At 61.7% G+C, this 17,692-nt stretch overlaps 2 protein-coding genes across 2 annotated transcripts; one reads left to right on the top strand and one right to left on the bottom strand.

Annotated features, from left to right (window-relative positions):
- Positions 1–397: 397 nt before the first annotated feature.
- Positions 398–8,867, bottom strand: LOC128150367 (serine/threonine-protein kinase 10-like). Its single transcript, XM_052806499.1, has 18 exons — positions 8,484–8,867; positions 7,408–7,572; positions 7,233–7,281; positions 6,858–7,007; positions 6,675–6,747; positions 6,092–6,286; positions 5,685–5,766; positions 5,489–5,599; positions 3,528–5,393; positions 3,277–3,407; positions 2,570–2,693; positions 2,232–2,411; positions 1,998–2,127; positions 1,759–1,883; positions 1,488–1,673; positions 1,240–1,365; positions 1,024–1,137; positions 398–886 (listed from the first exon to the last, which is right to left on the bottom strand). Exons 1-18 carry the CDS (start codon positions 8,628–8,630, stop codon positions 779–781), a joined length of 4,062 nt encoding a protein of 1,353 aa, XP_052662459.1. The 5' UTR covers positions 8,631–8,867; the 3' UTR covers positions 398–778.
- Positions 8,868–13,323: 4,456 nt separating this feature from the next.
- On the top strand, positions 13,324–17,692 carry ARID5A (AT-rich interaction domain 5A). The gene is given in 9 exon segments (XM_052806316.1): positions 13,324–13,393; positions 13,821–13,915; positions 14,697–14,862; positions 14,955–15,007; positions 15,094–15,191; positions 15,307–15,358; positions 15,360–15,455; positions 15,737–16,900; positions 16,902–17,692. Coding segments are annotated over 8 exon segments (1,818 nt in total). The 5' UTR covers positions 13,324–13,393; positions 13,821–13,855; the 3' UTR covers positions 17,031–17,692.

Raw genomic sequence — 17,692 nt, 5'->3', positions numbered from 1 at the left:
TCAGTCTGCAGGTCAGGATCGGGTCTGAGGCGATGAGGCAGGGAGAGCAGCACTCCCAATGCAGCTCAGGCAGGGACTGAAGCCCTTGAGCTGAGCTTCGGTGGAGCTCCTGGGCCGTGGGTGCTGGTCAAGGCCCCTGGTGAGGCTGGTCAAGGCCATTGGTGCTTATTAATGCCCTCAGGGCCCTTGACGAGGTGGGTGGAGAACAGCTCTGTACGGGGTGGGGGAGCCTAGAGCTGGCTCCAGTGCTGTCCCTGTGGGCATCTCTGGGCCAGAGGATGGGCACAGGACCCCCCCCCTCCCTGAGAGCTGGCCTGAGGGGGCAGGTTGGGGGCACAGGACTTGCTGGTGGGGCACAAGGTGAGGGGTTTTAAATAAAATAGTCACAAACAGGGACTTTCTTCAAGAAAGGATGTATTTCCTTGAGTTGCAATTCAGCTGAGGGGAGGTCCGCACGGGAAGCGCCAGCAGCCCCCCCTTGTATCCACAGCTTCGAGACCAGTGGGGGAGACTTCCCCGAGGGACTTCTGGGGCGATTTGAGGTGGCAGCGCCTGCTTCACCTCAGCCCCTCCAGCACGGCGAGGGTGGGCTTGAACACCCCCACGTCTGCCACCCCCAGGATCCGTACCACGTCCTGCCCGGCCCCAGGGCTCATCACCCCCAGGGCAGCTGCCCCTCACCTTGCCTTTGAGATCCTTCAGTCCCATCTCCCAGAAGAGCCGTGGGACTGGTCCCCAGGCAGCTGCCTGCCTCTCCCCGGTAATCGGTGGCATAGTGTCAGGAGGGGAGGTGGAAGAAGCGGGTGATCCTGTTGCTGCTGTGGGCACCGTGCAGCCCTCCTCGCCGCTGCGCCGGCAGTGAGTTCCCCAGTTCTTCTTCCAGCATCTGGAGGAGAGAAGCAGCGCTGCCACGTCCCGTGCCCCGCGTTGCGGGGGCTTGCAGCGGGGAGGGCAGCCCTCCGTCGCATCCCGTGAGCTGGGCCAAGATGGGGAGGGGATGCTTCAGGCTGCAGGACCACTCACCTCCTTGCGGGCAGCCAGCCGTTGCTTCCACTCGCTGAGCTCCATGACGTGCTCCTGGTCCAGCTGCCCCAGCTGCCTCCTCTCCTGCTCTGCCAAGAGGTGCATCTTCTCGCTCTGGGAGAGGGGAGGTGGAAACGGGAAGGAAGGTGCTCGAGGAGAGGTAGCAGGGGTGTGGGAAGCCCCTGGGGTGGACAGTTTTGCAGTGGTCCCCGGTACCTGCACCTGCTCCAGCTCTGCCAGGCTCTCGGCCTGCTGCTGCTGCAGCTGCTGCAGCTGCTGCGCCTGCTGCTCCTGCTGCTGTTGCGCCTCCGCTCGCTGCCGCCTCTCCTCCTGCTGCACGAACTGCGGTGGGGGACAGCCCGCGTCACCCTTCCCTTCCCTAAAAGCCATCGCTTACAGTTTGCGGGGACTTTCCCCATACTTTGTGCTGGGGAACCTCGTCGGCCCCGGACAGGTCCTTGTACCTGCTTGGCCCTCTCCCTCTGCTTGGCCCCATTAGCCTCCTGGATCTTCAGGTTGTCCTTGAAGAGGGCCAGGCGGATTTTGGCATCGCAGCGCTGGCTTTTCAGCAGCTGAGCCTGCTCCTGCGCCTGCTGGGTCTTCAGGTCCTCCAGCAAGAGCTGGTGGAAGCGGTTCATCCTCTCTGTCTCCTGGGAAAGGGGCAGGAGGGTGAGCCAGGAGAGCGGTCGGGAGCCTGCAGGGCCGGGGGAGCATCGCCAGCGCTTCCCAGCTCACCTTCTCGTGGCGTTTGCGGAGCTGCTGCCTCTGCAGCGCGTGCTGCTCCTTCACCTGCTGCCTAAAGAGCTGGTACTTCTCCTGCAGGTGCCCTTGCTCCATGTTCCACACCACTGACTCACGGGCTGCCGGGCAAGACCACAGCACGATGACCACCTCCAAAAAAACCCCCAGCCAGACCCCCTGCTCCCCTCCCCAAGAACCCTCCATCCTCTTCCTCCTCCCAGCCCGGTGTGCACCTCTCCTGAGGCTGTGGATCTTGTTGATGCACTCCCAGTCGATGGATGTCATCTTCTTCTTGTGCTCCTGGACGACCTTCTGCAGGGCTGCATTGAGTTCCTCCTGCTGCTGCTGCAGGAACCGCTGCTCCTGCGGTGAGCAATGGAGGGACTTGGTCCCAGCACCCAGGGGAGACGGTCCCCAGGCTCCTGGTGGCATGGCCGGGGAAGCCAGCGCTGCCCCCAGACCCTCACCTCTCTCCCATCACCCTTCAGCTCTTCCATCCTCCTCCTGCAGTTCTTCTCCTGGAGGGACTTGAGGCGCTTGGCCTCATCTTGCAGCCTCACCGTGTACTGGAGCTCCTGGCGCTCCTTCAGCTGCTGGTAGCGCCGCTCCAAGCTCTCCATCTCCCGGTCATAAAAGTCCTTCTTGCTCTGCCATGCAGATATGGTTAACGGGGCTGCAGGGACCAGAAGTGGCCACCAAAGAAACCAACCCCCCCCCCCAGACACTGGCATCTCCCCCAGCGGGACCCAGCACCCCCTTGCACGTGTCCCTCTCCAAACATATCACGGGATGATGGTCCGGTTACCGTCATCTCCTGCTCAATGTGACGAAACATCTGCTCCCGCTGCTGGTGAAACTTCTGCTCCAGCTGGCTCTGAGCTCGCTGCTCTTCCTTCTGCAGCACTCGCAGCTCGCGGAGCTCCTGGCGCCTAAAGGTTTGGGGAATCAGGGTGAGAGGGGGTTGAAGGTGGCCCCTCTTGCTCTCAGGATGGCTGACTTCTAGGTGGCTAAAGGAAGGGAGAAGCTCAGCCCTGGTGCAATGTCACGGAGAAGACTTTCTCCAGCAAGAAGGAAGATGGGACGCCGGTTGGGTCCGTGGTGGCCACAGTCCCAAGCTCAGCCGATGTCGCTGCCCCTCCATGTCCCCCTTCATCCTTTCCTACGCTCCTTGGGTGACGTGAGAGCTTATGGGAGAAGATCTTCCTCTCTTTGCTTAAGCTGGCTGCTGGACACACCAGGTATGGGGCTGGGCGATGTTTTGGCTCCTCATGTGTCCCTAGTGCACAGCTCTGAGGATGCAGGGAAGGGTTTGCTCACGCTTTCCTGCTGGAGTAGACCCCAGCCAGGGAGGCAGATGGGTTTTCCAAGCCTGGAGGTCAAGCACTTGTACTTTGCACAGAGACACCCAGACCCATCCTCCATCCCACACCTTCTCCCCTTTGCTCCTGGTCCTCCTCGGCCAGAAACAGGTGGAAGATGCCTGGTGGCCCCTCCGCTACCGGCATCACTCACCGAGCCGAGCGCACCATCTCATCCCTCGCCTCAGCCTTGCCGACGGTCCTGGCGGTCGTCACACTCACCTCCTCCCCGTCTACCACAAACCTGCGGGTTTTCTTCACGGTCCTCTGGAGCGAGGCAGGTTCCTGCACAACAGGAAGCAACAGTTTGAGCTCAGACGGCCCAAAACTATGTAAACCCGACACGGGAGCCCACGTAAGGAGGGGGGCAGCTTCACGTGGCCATGTTCCCTGCAAGCTTCTTACCTGCTGGGCTTCCCCGGCAGAGGGGAAAGGCTGCGCTGCTGCAGGGAGGGTACTTGGACCTTGTACATCTGCAGGGTTTTCCACAGGGGATGGCTCCTCTCCTTGCTTTGACGTGACGGGTGGATCTGGTGGGTTCCCCGCTTCCCACACTGCCCACGCCTGGGAAGAGGTGCGGACAAGGGCAGCATCAAAGCTCACGGTCTTTGTGGCCTTTGGATGTCCACCGAGGCCCTCCTGGGGCTCTGGCACTGCTCCGTGACCCTCCAAGCCACCCATCTCCTCTCCAGCTCCATCCCTTGATGGCCCTTCAAGTGCTGGAGCAACCTGCACCCCATCTTCTCCAAGCTCTCCATCATTTCCATCTTCTCCTTTCCAGCCATTCCCATGAGCAGCTCCTGGCTGGTTGTCTCTGGGGCTGCTTTCCGCTTTCTCTTCTGTTTCTTCTTCAACAGGCCCCGGGATCTCCACAGGGGGCGAATCCTCTGCTGAATTTTGGGCCTCCTCACTTGCAGGTCCCTCTCCCGCACATGCTGCAGAGGCTGCCTCCGGTTCCTCTCCTGCCGGCATCACCTCCCCCAGGCCGGCTGCATCTCCCACTGGGTTATGGTCTCCAATCAAACACCCTTCTACAACATCCTCTTCCAATTTCAATTCTGCTGCCACCAGGGCTTCCTCGGGAGAAGTTTCCACCCCAATTTCAGCATTGTCTGTGGCTTCCTCCTCATTCCTCCCCACCTCCTGCTCAACCAGGTCCAGGGGGTCAGCGATGGGCTCGCACACGCCTGAGTTTCTCTCCCCGTTGTTCCTCTCTCCGGCCTCTCCCAGACCGGCCGGAGGCTCCTGCCACCCCTTGAGAACATCTGACCCCCCCACTACCTCCTCTGTCACACTGGGTGTCAGCGATTCTTCACCCCGTGGCACCCTCTCCTCCACCAGCTCCGTCTCCTCAGCCTCTCCAGCACCCTCAGGTCCCATGGGTGCCCTCCCTGCTCCATCACCATCCTTCCCAAGGCGATCTTCAGCCCCAGTGGAGCCAACCTCAACCTTCAGGTCTAGCAATGACCGAGTAAGCTGGTGCCGATGCTCTGCCAGCGAGTTGAAGCTCTGGGTTTTGGTCCACAGGTCCAGGGCTGCCACCAGCTGCCCCACGGCCAAGCCTCTGTGCCAGCCCCCGTCCACGGGTGCAGGCAGGGCCAGTGAGTTCCAAGTAGGGTCTCTGCTTAACTCCTTTTTTATATCGCTTTTGGGGGTGGAAATGGGGCTCGGTTGGGCTGCAAGCCGTCCCTCCGCCAGCATTTCAGCCACCGGTGATGCATCAGCACGGTGGTTTTCCTCCTGGGGCTCTGCCTTGGGTCCAACCTGCTCTGCCTTCAGCTCTTGCGGTTCAGCAAGGTCTCCTTCCCACTGTGGCCCTGAGGGGAGCTCGGCCACGTTGCAGGGGGTCCCCAGAGGGCTAGTCTCCTCTTTACGCCCTTGAACTTCTCCTCCTGCTTCTGCTGGGACTGATGTCCCTTGAGGAGCATCCAGCGCCATGATCTCCAACCCACTCGGCTCTGCCCTGTGCTGCTCCTTAAGTGTTTCTTGGGACTTCATCCCTCCAAAAAACGACCTGCGCCGCATCAGCTTCAGAAACTCGGACGGCCTCTTTGCAGGGAGCCTCATGGAGCCCACGGGCTCGAGCAAGGACCTCCTCCTCCTTTGCTTCAAGAAGTCAGATGCTTTCTTGGTCCTTGGCTCTGCCACCACCTGGACGTCGGACGGAATGCCTGGCTCCTCGCCGACTCTCCCCGCAGAGTCCGGGGGCTGATCATCCAGGGGACCCCCCAGGGTTGGGGGGCAGGAGGACTCTCCATGCTCCTGCCCAGGCTGTGGGGTGGACAACAGGGGAAGAGGTGAGGCTCAACGAGCTTGTGGAAAGGGTTGGAGGGATCTCGCACCCCAGCCAGCCGCCACTCACGCACCAAGGGGACTGGACTTTCCTCCTCATCTTCTTCCTCCAGCACGTCAGCCCGGGCTTCAGCCACCAGCTCCCGGAGCGGCCGCTTGTCAGAGATGCCCGCCACGAAGGGGTGCTGGGCGGGAGCAAGGGAGGTGAGCGGGGCCAGCAGCAGGGATGGGTCCCACCACCCTGAGCAGGTGGCGATGGATGCTACCCACCTGCAGGAGCTGGCTGGCCGACCACCGCGCCTCGGGGCTCTTCTCCAAGGATTTCCTCAGGAAGTCCTTGAAGTCTTCAGACCTGTGGGATGGTCCCTGTCACCCCCACTGTGGACCCCACAGACCGTGGCGTGATGCTAGGGACACTCAGGCTCTGCTAGCACCTTGGCAGGAGGTCCCTACCCCCGTGCTGCCCACCGGTGTCACCTTCTGCGGGCAAAGGCGGCGCGATGGGAAACCTGCGGTGCCACTTCTGGAGCTGGGCTTGAAGGAGTCATGACCAGCATCACTTACAGTCTAAGAGCCCCTGCCAGCTGCCCAGACATGGCTTCGAGCAGGAGCTGCCCCATGGGACAACTTCTCCCACCGTCACTGACATGGGGTGACATCTCCACACGGGGACTCACCACCTCTTGGGGTGACGCAAGGTGGGCGGCTGGGACTTGGCGATCTTCAGCAGCACCCGGAGGGGGTTCAGCTCGTGGTAGGGGGGCTCCATCTCGGCCATCTCGATCAGCGTGATGCCCAGTGACCAGATGTCAGCCTTGTAGCCGTAGGGGCTCTCCTTGGACGTCTCACACTGTACCACCTCTGGGGCCATCCTGTGCATGGGAGAGAGGGGAAGAGCTCCAGCTTGCCCTGGGCCGGGGGCTGGTATCTCCCCCTGAAACCAAACCCAGGTGCCATCCCCTCCAGAGACAACCCTTCGGGCACAAGATTCGACCCCAGCTCTTCCAGTGCTACCCCAGGAGGGCTTGCACCCACCAGCACCCCACGTGTCCTCTCCATACATAGTCTCATGCTACTGGGAAGCCCACGCTGGAGCTGGCATTGGCTGGAGGAGGAAAAATCCAGTTCCTCGAGATGCTCCTAGTGTCAAGGAGCTGGTTGTGAGCATCCACAGGAGGAACGGGACATCTGGGTTCCCCCATCCCACCTGCCTGCACTCTCAAATCCCGCCAGCCCCAGGGATTTCTGCCCCACACCTACCAGTACGGGGTACCGATGAAGGACACCCGGCGCTGGACGGTGCTGGAGTTTTTGGCCGAGACACCAAAATCGGCTGCAGAGCAGAGAGCAGCCATGAGAGAAGATCCTTGGGGAAAAGCATTCCCAGGACTTCACTCCTGGCCTCCCTCTGCCCCGCGGCACCCCGGTGCCCCGGGGACTCACCCAGCTTGACGTCCCCGTCGAGGGTGAGCAGGACATTGCCAGCCTTCACGTCCCTGTGGATGATCTTGCAGCCGTGCAGGTACTGCAGTGCCAGCAGCAGCTGCTTGCAAGCCACTCGGATCTGCTCCTCCGTCAACCCTTTCTCCAGCTCTGCCGTTAGCGCAAATGAACCCCGCCGCTAATGATGCCTCTTGCCCAGCACCCCCCACAAACCCGGGGGGTACCCGGAGGAAGATGCACCCCAACCCATCCTCCCTCCTGGAGATGCTGCACAAGCCCAGGACTCCCTTCCACACCATGAAATTTGGCAACCCCATCCCAAACCCTCCGACGGCTGCGTGCCAGCCGGAAAAAAAAAAAAAAACATTTATTTACCCAAAATCGCTGCATCCACAGCCCCTCCGGGACAAAACTCCACCAGGATCTGCAGGGAGATGTTTCCCACCCTGGTCTGCAAACATGTCCCCTCCAGACCGAGTCCCCCAGCCCCAAGATGCCGGTGGGACCCTGGTTGGTGGGGTGGGGGGGACCAGCACCCTCCATAGCTCACCCAGAGCCGCCCATTCCAGTAGAGCGCATCCAGCAGCTTGGTGATGTTGGGGTGGTCACAACAAGCCAAGATCTCGATCTCCACCACATAGTCCTCCAGTTCCTCCTCACTCGGGGTGTCGATCACCTTGGCGGCCGCCAACACCCCCGTCACCTTGTTCTGCGCCTGGGGGGGGAGAGGTTTCGTGGGGTCTCGTGGGGTACGAAAGGAGCAGCCCCACAATTTTCAGAGGAGGGGAAGCTTGGACCCATCACATCCCTCCCCAGGTGCTCGGTGCTGCCAAGCCAAATGCGGGGGACAGACGTGGGGACCCCCACTGTCACCAGAGCCAGGAAGAGGAGGGATGCGCGGCCACCCCATGCACGGGGCTGATGCGCAGGTCGTCCCAGTGTGGCCGTGCCACCCTGTGTGCGGGTCTCGGAGAATCCCACTGTATCCCAAAACCCTCCTGCAAGCTACGTCCTCCCACGGATGCAATATAATTCCTGTGGGCACAGCCACAGCGAGCACCGGCACGTGGGGGGCTCAGCAAACCCCACCCCAAGGACCTTTTTTGGTGGTCCCATCCTGCGAGCAATGCCGAGGCATTCGCCTGCCCCGAAAACACCAAAAAGAGAGAAAAGGGGATGGGTTTGGCCAGGACAAGCCCAACCAGGGCCGGGGACCACCACTGCTGCGTGTCACCGGCCCCAGTGCCGGAAGGCGGCTGCTGCCGTGGGTCTGATGAGCGGCGAATTTGGGTTTCCTGTCGCGCTCAGGCTCTGCACCGTGGTTTCAGAGAAAAACATCCCCGTCTCAACACCCTCACACCAAGCAAGGAGGCAAACACCCGCCGGCAAACGGGCCGACTCCAGGAGCCGGTGGCTCTCCCCGTGCCGAAGGTTGGGGATGGGCCGAGCCAGCACCGGGCGAGGACCCTGCCATCTTCTGCTAGAAATTTGGGGCTGTTTAGAGGTTTTTTAGCTTCTTGCGTGCCGGAAACTGCACGATGCGAGGCAGCACCAGAAAAAAAAAAAAAAAAAAAGCATTTGCAAAAACCCTTGGGGCACCAGCGGCGTTTTGAAGTGCCCTCCTACCTTAAAGACCTTGCCGAAGGCGCCATCGCCCAGCTCGCCCAGCACCCGCCAGGCCTCCTCGGGGTCGACATCCCGTTTAACGTGCTCGTACTGCCTCGGCGGCTTCTTCTTTTCCGAAAAGCCAAAAAGGCGCCGGAGAAAAGCCATGGGGCCACCTCCATGCAGAGAAAAGGTGGACGGCTGGGCTCAAGCTCCTCCACCAAGCACCTTCGCAGCCCTCGCTCTTCCTCCCCCGCGGGCAGGAAGGGGCTGAGCGCTGCCCCGGCCCGCGCAGGATGTGCCGTGAGATGGAGGTGCCGAAAAGGGGATGCTTCGCCCCGTACGGGTCGCATCCCACCCTCGGGTATTTTCAGGACGAGAGAAAAAGTTCGTGCTCACCCAAAGGTGCTGCCTGGCCCCCCCGCCTTGCACCCCTGCCAAAGCCACGTGCGTGGATCTATAGGGGTCCCCGGACATCCCTCTGCAGATATACGCTCCTTTACGGTCACAGGCGCTTGCGTAGGTGCACATCCCCGTGAATTTATGCATCCCTGCACATGCACATCCATGCGCAGACTTGGCTGGGATGAGCAGCAACAGGCTCAGTGGCTGGGCTGAGCTTAAATAGGTCCCGTGGGTGTTGGGACACCCCAGGTGAGGTCATTAAGCCTTATTAGTGCCCCACTAATTAATTGTCCCTGGAAAGACCCTTGCGGTTAGGTTGGCGTTCAGCTGTGCCACCGCTTTGGCAGAGGGTTGGGGTGTAAAATGTTGGCACTGTGGCTGGCACCTCCTTTTGCAGCCGCCAGCCTCCTCTCGATGGGGGGCACCCAAAGTGTGCTTGTGTCCCCCCCCAGCACCCAGGGTGCTGCAGCAGCACCCGAAAGCATCCGGCTCCAGCTGCTCCCCTAAATCAAGGTGGGTTTTGCCTCGTGAATAATAAACCCCCTGTGCCAGTGTGGGCACAGCATCTCCCCGGTGCTGGGGGGGCTCAGCTCACGTGTGCTCCTTGAGGAGGCTGTTTTCCCGGTGATTACATCGGTTAATCATGGGGTAATTAAATCCAGGAGCTATTTCACGGCTTTATATTCATAATTTATAGCATCAGGATTCAGAATAGAGCTACACTTCTACACCAGCACTCGATGGGATTAACCCACGGGAGGAGGGTGCTGGCGATTCCTGCAACCTCGAAGCCCCCCCAGACCCTCATGAGATAACGAACCCTGTCGCCGCAGTTTGTGCCCCAAAGGGATGCAGGTGCTGCCAGCGCTGCTGAATCCAGCGCCACCCCCAGCAGCTGGGCTTTCATTTTTTGGCTCTTTTTTTCCTTCTCCTTTTCCTTTTTTTCCTTCTCCTTTTCCTTTTTCTCCTTTTCCTTTTTCTCCTTTTCCTTTTTCTCCTTCTCCTTTTTCTCCTTCTCCTTTTTCTCCTTTTCCTTTTCCTTTTTTTCTTCTCCTTCTCCTTTTTCTCCTTCTCCTTTTCCTTTATTTCTTCTCCTTTTCCTTTTTCTCCTTCTCCTTTTCCTTTTTCTCCTTCTTCGTTTCCTTTTTCTCCTTCGTTTCCCTTTCCTCCATTGCCTTCTCCTTTTCCTCCTTCTCCGTTTCCTCCTTCTCCTTTTCCTTCTCCCTTTCCTTCTCCTTTTCCTTCTCCTTTTCTGCCTCCTTCTCCTTTTCCTTCTTTTCCTTTTCCAGCAGCTGACAGCACTGGGCTTTGCACACTGGCTGAGCCCTGATGCCTTTCAGTGCACTGATGGCCACTATCACCCCAGCGACATCTTTCAACCTCAATAATTCCCCTTTTCCTCCAGCATCTCTTCCACGGGATGAAAAAATAAACCCTGACTGGGGCAGAAGCTTTCCCTCGCGCTCCTGTTGGAGCGGAGCCCTGCAGGGGCCAGATCCCACCCAGGGATGGATGCTCAGCTCCCCCCTGAGAGCCTGAAATTCAATATATTCCCAGCCAGGCGAGCAGAGGTGATGGCGCGTCCAGGCAGGCTGGACTGTGCACACAGCTGCCATGTGCAAGGGGAAACTGAGGCAGGGGACACACACACACACACACACACAGCTCCAGACCCCCCCATTCTGCTTAAATAGAAACCAGAGCCAGGAATAGAAACCCAAATGGGGTTTTTTGTTGTTGTTTTTTTGCTCTTTTTCATTAAATCACGTTATTATTAAGTAGAAAGCGGATGTGTTCCTGGAACAAAAGGGTTAATGTCACCCTCGGATTCCTTCACCCCTTTTCTAGCCCTGGGGGGGGACAGGAGCCAGATGCCCCCCCTGACCTCCCCCTGCTTCTGCTTTCTCCGGCTGTTGGCCCAAAATGAGTCACCGGGGGATTTTTCTTTTTTTTTGGGGCTCTTTCACAAGCTGGCTGGGGGGGGGGGGGGGCGACTGTCAGGGGGCTGCTATGGGGTTGAGCACCCATGGGTGCTCTCCAGCAGCCCCCAGTCCGGCCCCTCCCATCCCCCACTTATGGATGGCTTTGGTCCCATGGGACTGGGATGCCCAAGTTGGGGACAAGGGACACTGTCCCTGGAAAGTGGTACCCAGTGCCCGAGCGATGCTGGGAGCTCAGTCCCAGTTTGCAGGACGGTGCCCAGCGCAGGGGACACCGGTGGCTCCGTCCCAGTTTGCAGGATGATGCCCAGCCCCAGGGGACACCGGTGGCTCCGTCCCAGTTTGCAGGATGATGCCCAGCCCCAGGGGACACTGGTGGCTCCGTCCCAGTTTGCAGGATGATGCCCAGCCCCAGGGGACACCGGTGGCTTGATCCCAGCTTGCAGGATGGTGCCCAGCAAAGCCACCCTCAGAGGGGGACCAGGACCACGACCCCACCGGCATCCCGGCCCCCGGGACCCGACCGTGTCCCCAGACCCCCGGGGGCCGGCCGGCACCGCGGCCGCATCGCCAGCTCTGGATTGGGGCGCCGGTGGGGGGGGGGGGGGTCGGACTGGAAAGTCCTGCACAGTCATTCAGCGCGGTGCTGGGCTGCCCCTGGGTGAGAACCCCCAAAAAAGCCCGTCCGTTCCGGTAACGAAAGAGTCAATGGCACACGCAAACCCCCACTCGCACACAGGCACACGCCACTTCCCCGAGTGGGGGATGACTCATCCCCCAGCCCGTCATCCCCAGTACCGTAACACCAGCAAACCACAGAGCTCTTCCTCCGGCCGCGCCGATGAGCCGCCCGGCCTTCGCCTCCTGAGCCCGTGAGTACCGGGGGGGTCCCTGGGGCTGGGGTCGGGGTGGGGGGGGGGCCCCCATGAGCCGCCACGAGCCGCGCGTCACCCCGTCTCCATCCCATCCCGCCGCCGCCCGGCTGAGACCGGCCGAACTCGGCGCACGCCACGGCGGCAAGCCCGTGGGGAAAACCATCCGGTTGGATGGGAATCCCAAACCCGCGGGAGAAAGCGGGGTGGGGGGGGATCCACCCCAACCCCACGGGGACACCCTCACCCGTGACCATCCCCGCCTGCCCCAAACCCCTTCCCCAGCCTTCTCCCGCACCCTCGGCGGCCAGCGGGTCCCTTCGCCCGGCGTTGGGTGATGTAAGGGGGTTATTTTCACTCCCGGCGGCGGCGCGGGCCGGGGAAAGGATGACTTCAACCCATTACTCACCCGCCGTAATGGCTTGGCGCCGCTCCCGCGCTATTCCTAGCCGTGACGCTCGGCCCTTCGATCCCAACCTCCGCCACGCTCGGCGGCCGGCCGGCAACACCGGGACGCCGTTCACCGGGAATTTGGGCCTAAACGGTCAAAATTTAGGTTAAGGGGAGTGATTTCGATAAGGAGAACGAGGCCCGCGGGGCACCGAGGGCGTTTGCAGGTGGCGAGAAGCGCGGTGGGGCGGTACGTGCGATGAGTTTGGCCGGTCTCAGCCCGCTCCGGCCCAGCTTTCGTGGAGCGACGCTGCGGTTTCTCGACAGCGCTGGGAAAGTGCCGCCCCCGCCACAAAAACGCCGTTAATTATTATCGTGTTAAATGCGTAATTACAGCCCAGCCGTCACCTTCGGCTCCCCAAATTACCGGCACAAAGCTCACCCGCCGCCTGGTTTGATGCAACGCAGCTTGTTCGCGCCAGCCTGAGTAGCTCAGCCCCAAATCGGCCGCTTTTCACCCCAAAAGCCCCCGTTGTCCGCCCCCCCTCCCCGGTTTCCTGCGTTTTCGTAGCAATACCAGAAAAGGAGGAAATCACGTCAGCAGCTCGGCCGCACTCGTGGTGCCGGGAATCAAATCCGAGCCGGTGAAATCACGGCCGGGTCACGCGGGGGGCCGCACGCGTACGGACACGCGTGTACTACGCGCGTACCTGCCGCACACGCGTGTACCTGCAGGCACATAGAGGTACACGCGTGTGCCCACCAGCACTGCACCCCCAGGCAGAGGCGCCTACCCCCCACGCGTGTGCTCACCTCCGTGCGCGTGCACACGCGTGTGTGTGCGGGCGCGGGCGCCCACGTGTATGTACACGCCCGCACGTGCCTGCGCTCACCTGTACTCACCTGCACACGCGTGTTGGCACTCGTATACCCCACCAGCAACACGCGTGCCCACCCTGGCACGCGCATTTTTACCCACGCGTGTGCCCCCCTTGCACACGCATGCCCCCCCCCCCAGGCCAATACCCACTTTCCCCGAAATATATGAACCCACACGCACACCTACACGCCCATGTAGCAACATACATGTCCACGTACACGCGTGTGCACACACGCACACACGCGCAACCCGCAGACACACGCACGATGAGCCGCAGGACTACAACTCCCAGCATGCCCTTCGCTAGGGGGGAACAACAACGAGCGGCTGGGTTATCCAATAGGAAGAGGGGGGCGTGGAAGCGCTAGCCAATAGGCGGAGAGGGGGGCGTGGCGGTACCGCCCCGCGGGCGCGGCGGGTAATCACATGGCGCGGCGGCGGCGGGTGAGCGGGACCGCGATCGCGGCGCGGGGGGGGGGGGACACACCAGAGAGGGTCTCTCGTGGGAGTGGGGGGGGTCCCCGTCGCCCCCCCCCCACTTACCCCGTTCCTCAGTTTCCCCAGGTTGGCCCTCACGCTTTTTTTTTCCCTTTTTTGCCAAAGTTTTCACCCCAAAATTAGGCGCGCGGGGGGGGGGGGGGGATTTGGGGTGTAAAGGGGGGATTGAGCCCTAAATTTGGGGGGGGGGGCAGCCTGAGGCCACGGTGTCGCCCGCCAGGCACCGAAATCCGGCCGATTTCGGTGCCTGGCGGGCGACACCGTGGCCCAAATCATCCCAATTTACCCTTAATTTTTTTTTGGGGGGGTGGGGGGGGGCAGCAACAATTTGGGGTGTCTCACCCCCCCTATTTGTTTTGGTTTTGCTTTGCAGGACCCCTCCTAAAATCAAAGACAACTTTTCCCCCCATGGAGGACAACCAAGCGCAGGGACGAGACCCCCAAGAGCCCACCGCTGCCAAACCGGCGGTGAGTTTTTTGGGGGGGGGGGAGGATGCTGAACCCCCCCATATTTTGGGGACACACACACACACGAGCATTGCTTTGCCGCCTGTGAAAGCAAGGATGAGGAAGAGGAGGGTGAATTTCCCAGCATTGGGGGGGGGAAACTTACCCAAAACAGGGCATTTTTGGGGACAGAAATGAGCTTCCCCCCCCCCCCGCGGCTTCTAATTATTTTTTTATCCTGACGAAGGGGGAGGGGGGTGGTTAGGTTTTGCGCCCCCCCCCCAGCAGCTTTTTATTTTTAAAAGAAAAAAAAAAAAAGCCTCAAAATAGTTCAGCCGTTAAAATACCACGTCCGTCACAAGCGGTTAAAAGAATAGAAAGAAGAAGAAGAAGAATTAAAAAAAATAAATATATAAAAAAAATCAAGTACTTGGGAGCCGAGCAGCTGCTTTGCCCAAAAATAGCAACAAGTTTTATAACTCCGGAAAATGTAGAACAAACAAACGAGAAACATTTTTAGCCGAGAAAGGCGGCGGCGGGGGGGGGTGTGGAGGATGAATTTCTGCCCGTCTGTTTTCCTGGAAGCCGTTCCTCGTGTTCTCGCACGGTTCCAGCGCTTTGACCAACTTGGCCGGCGGCCCGGGCTGCCGGCTAACGAACCGAGAGCTCGTTAAATGCCTTTGGGTTGCAAAGCATCCCCGAGGTTGGGGGGGGTGGGGGGGGTTGTTGGGTGCTTCTGCTCTGCCTCAGTTTCCCCTTCGGCTCTTTCTCACGCCCCCCCCCCCCCCCCCGTGTCTCGCAGGAGGCTCCGGTCCGGGAGGATGGCTCCGAGCGGGAGAAGCCGGTGGAAGAAACGACAACCGGCGGGGAGAAGGAGGAGGAGGAAGCCTTCCTCGTCAGCCTCTACAAGTTCATGAAGGACCGACACACGCCCATCGAGAGGATCCCCCACCTCGGCTTCAAGCAGAGTACGGCCCTCGCCGGGACCGGCAGGCGTTGCCGGCGGCCGCGGCGGCGAGCACCGCGTCCCGCTGACCCTCGGCGTCTTTTTTATTTCCAGTTAACCTCTGGAAGATCTACAAAGCCGTGGAGAAGCTGGGAGCCTACGAGCTGGTAAGCCATGTCCCCTGGGTGCCGGGACGTCCCCTGGGTGCCCGGGGCTGGGGGGGGGGCGGCTAACCCATCCCTCCCCGCCGCAGGTGACGGGACGACGGCTCTGGAAGAACGTCTACGACGAACTGGGGGGCAGCCCCGGCAGCACCAGCGCGGCCACCTGCACCCGGCGGCACTACGAGAGGTGGGGGGACGAGCCTGGGCGGGGGGGGGGGGGGGTCCCGCTCCGTGCCTCGGTTTCCCCTCCCGGCGCCGGTTCTCACTGCCGCTCCCCCACATCCCACACCCCCCCCCCGCAGGCTGGTCCTCCCGTACGTGCGGCATCTCAAGGGGGAGGACGACAAGCCTCTGCCCCCCCAGCAAGCCCCGCAAGCAGTACAAGGTCTCCAAGGGCACCGAGACGGGCGAGAAGAGCAAGAGGGCCAAGAAGGAGAAGGGCCGGGAGCAGGTGCGCAGCCCACCCCCCCTCCCAAGACCCCGGTTGATGTGGCTCCGGTTTGGGAGCAGCCCCGGAACCCCGCACCGACCCCCGGGTCTGTCCCTCACGGGGGGGGAATCCATCGGGGTGGCCGGGGAAGAGCCAAGAGGGATGCGGCTGGCTGGGAAAAGAGGAGAGTGGAGGGCTTGAGGGCAGCCAAAGATGGGGAGGGGGCCGGGGGGCAGCCGGGACCCCGGCACGGGGATGCGGCAGAGCCTGGCACCCACACCCCGAATCCCCTTTGCTCGCAGATGCCTCCGGATAAGGCGAAGCCGGAGGGAGCGGCCGGCACAGAGGAGACGAGGGACGCGCCGGAGCGGGGCCGGGTGGCGGAAGGATGCTCCGGTCTGGGGGTCCCGACCCTGAGCCCCTCGGGGGGGTGTCCCGGCCCCTGCAGGACCCACACCGAAACCTACAAGCGCCTTTTCTCCAGCTTCTACTCCAAAGGCAACCACCCCATCATGTCTCCGCTGGCCAAGAAGAAGCTGCTGGCCCAAGTGAGCAAGGCAGAGTCCTTGCACTGCCACAAACGCCACTGCTCCGAGGGCCGGCGGTCGGCGAGCGACGCTGGCCCTGGCCCCAACCCCGAGCCCCCCCGGCTGGCCGCCGGCCCCCACCTGGATGAGCGGAGGAGCCCGGAGCCGTCGGGAGCTCAGGATACAGCTCCGAGCGTCGGGAGCGAGGTGGGACCCGTCCCCAGCGCGTCCCCCGGCGAGAGAGACAGCCAGCCCTGCCCGCGGGCCGAGGACGGGTGTCCGGCACCCACCGTCTTCACCGGCTGCTTCCACGCCTACCGCAACGAGGTGCTGAAGCCCGTCGGCTGCCATCCCCTCTGGGGTTATTTCTCCAGCTTGAAGGATTTTTTGGAGCCGCCTTCCGCCTTCCCGTCGCGACCCGAGGAGCCGGAGCAGCCCCAAGACCTGCGGAGCAAAGGAGGGCAGCCGTGGAGCGGGGAGAGCCGGCGAGCGGCCGCCTGCGCCGCCGTCAAAGCCTGCTGGGTGACCCCCGGGGCCGGCTTCACCCCCACCGCGCCGAGGGGCAAGCGCGGTCGGGAGGAGGAGACGGCTTTCGGCCCCAGCGCCAAGTTACGTGCCATCTCTCCCTTCGTGAAGGAGGCCGACGGCAGGGACCCGGGCGCCGGCTCGCCCGGGGGCCAGCAAGGGCTGGCCAAACCCAAGGCGGTAGTGGCCAGCCCTGGCTACGCCACGCCGCTGCCGCAAGCCCCGGACGTTTACAAGGGAGCGATGCTGCGTTTCCCGGTGAGCTTCGGCAACCCGCTGGAGCACCTCAAAACCCAAGGGGTGCCGGTGGCACCGTCCCTCTCCGTCAACCCCTTCGTCATCCCCGCTTTCCCCAGCCCTTTGGTAGCCGCCTCCACGCAGCCCTCCGACCTGTGCCGGCCGCTGGCGACCGGCCCCCGGGCACTACCCGGCATCCTACGAGAGCTCGCTGCAGCACCGGCTCTACCCGGCGGCAACGTGGCACAGCCAACCCACCTATGCCTCCCCGCACGCGCCGGCCTTTCACCGCCACGCCAAGCTGTAGCGCTTCCATCCCGCTCCGGATCGGCCTCGTTCCCTGCGGAGAAGGGAGCCGGCCAGGATGCCGCGGCGGCTGAGCCGGGAAGCGAGGCGCGTGCCGGAGCCGGTCACCGCTTCAGAGCCTGGCAAGGGGACTAAGAGGAGACAATCTGGACTGTGTCATTTTTACTCTTGATCTTAGAGCTGTTTGTATCTGACATCGTTACGCCGGTGACTTAACTACCAATATCACAGGGTTATATATATATTATATATATATATACATACACACATAAAAAAAGGGAGCAAAATGAGTTGCAGAGGTTTCTATTTTGCTAGAGATGCCGTGCCCCGGCACAGTTTCGCATGATGTGGCGAGGAGGCTGAGCCAGGCGACGGTTATTCCCACCCCGCCGTGGCCAGGATGCTCGGCGACTCGCTGGTCCAGAGCCCCGGCTGGCTCGCACCACCTGATGCGATTTTGGTTTTTAATTCCGTTGCCTCTGTCCAGGGCTCCGGAGGTTTTTTTAGGGGTTTGGGACTGCAGCGAGCGGCCGCTGCGTTGGGTGTCTGCCCGCAAAGCACTCCGGCCGCTCCGCTCGCTGTTGCTCTGCACCTCGAACAGCCACAGCGGCTGAGCTGGTTGCAGGGGCAGTGCCCAAAATAAAACTGGCTGGATGGTCCCGA

This window comes from Harpia harpyja, chromosome 13, assembly GCF_026419915.1.
Source record: "Harpia harpyja isolate bHarHar1 chromosome 13, bHarHar1 primary haplotype, whole genome shotgun sequence".
NCBI classification, from domain to species: domain Eukaryota; kingdom Metazoa; phylum Chordata; class Aves; order Accipitriformes; family Accipitridae; genus Harpia; species Harpia harpyja.
This window is presented reverse-complemented; position numbering and strand designations above follow the sequence as displayed.

Excerpts from the sequence above, each read along its gene's own strand:
- LOC128150367 (XM_052806499.1), bottom strand. The coding sequence starts at position 8,630 with ATGGCTTTTCTCCGGCGCCTTTTTGGCTTTTCGGAAAAGAAGAAGCCG. Across the intron at positions 7,282-7,407 it reads ACTGGAATGGGCGGCTCTGG|ATCCTGGTGGAGTTTTGTCC; the intron begins GTGAGCTATGGA and ends ATCTCCCTGCAG. Across the intron at positions 2,694-3,276 it reads GAGATGGTGCGCTCGGCTCG|GCGCCAGGAGCTCCGCGAGC; the intron begins GTGAGTGATGCC and ends CCAAACCTTTAG.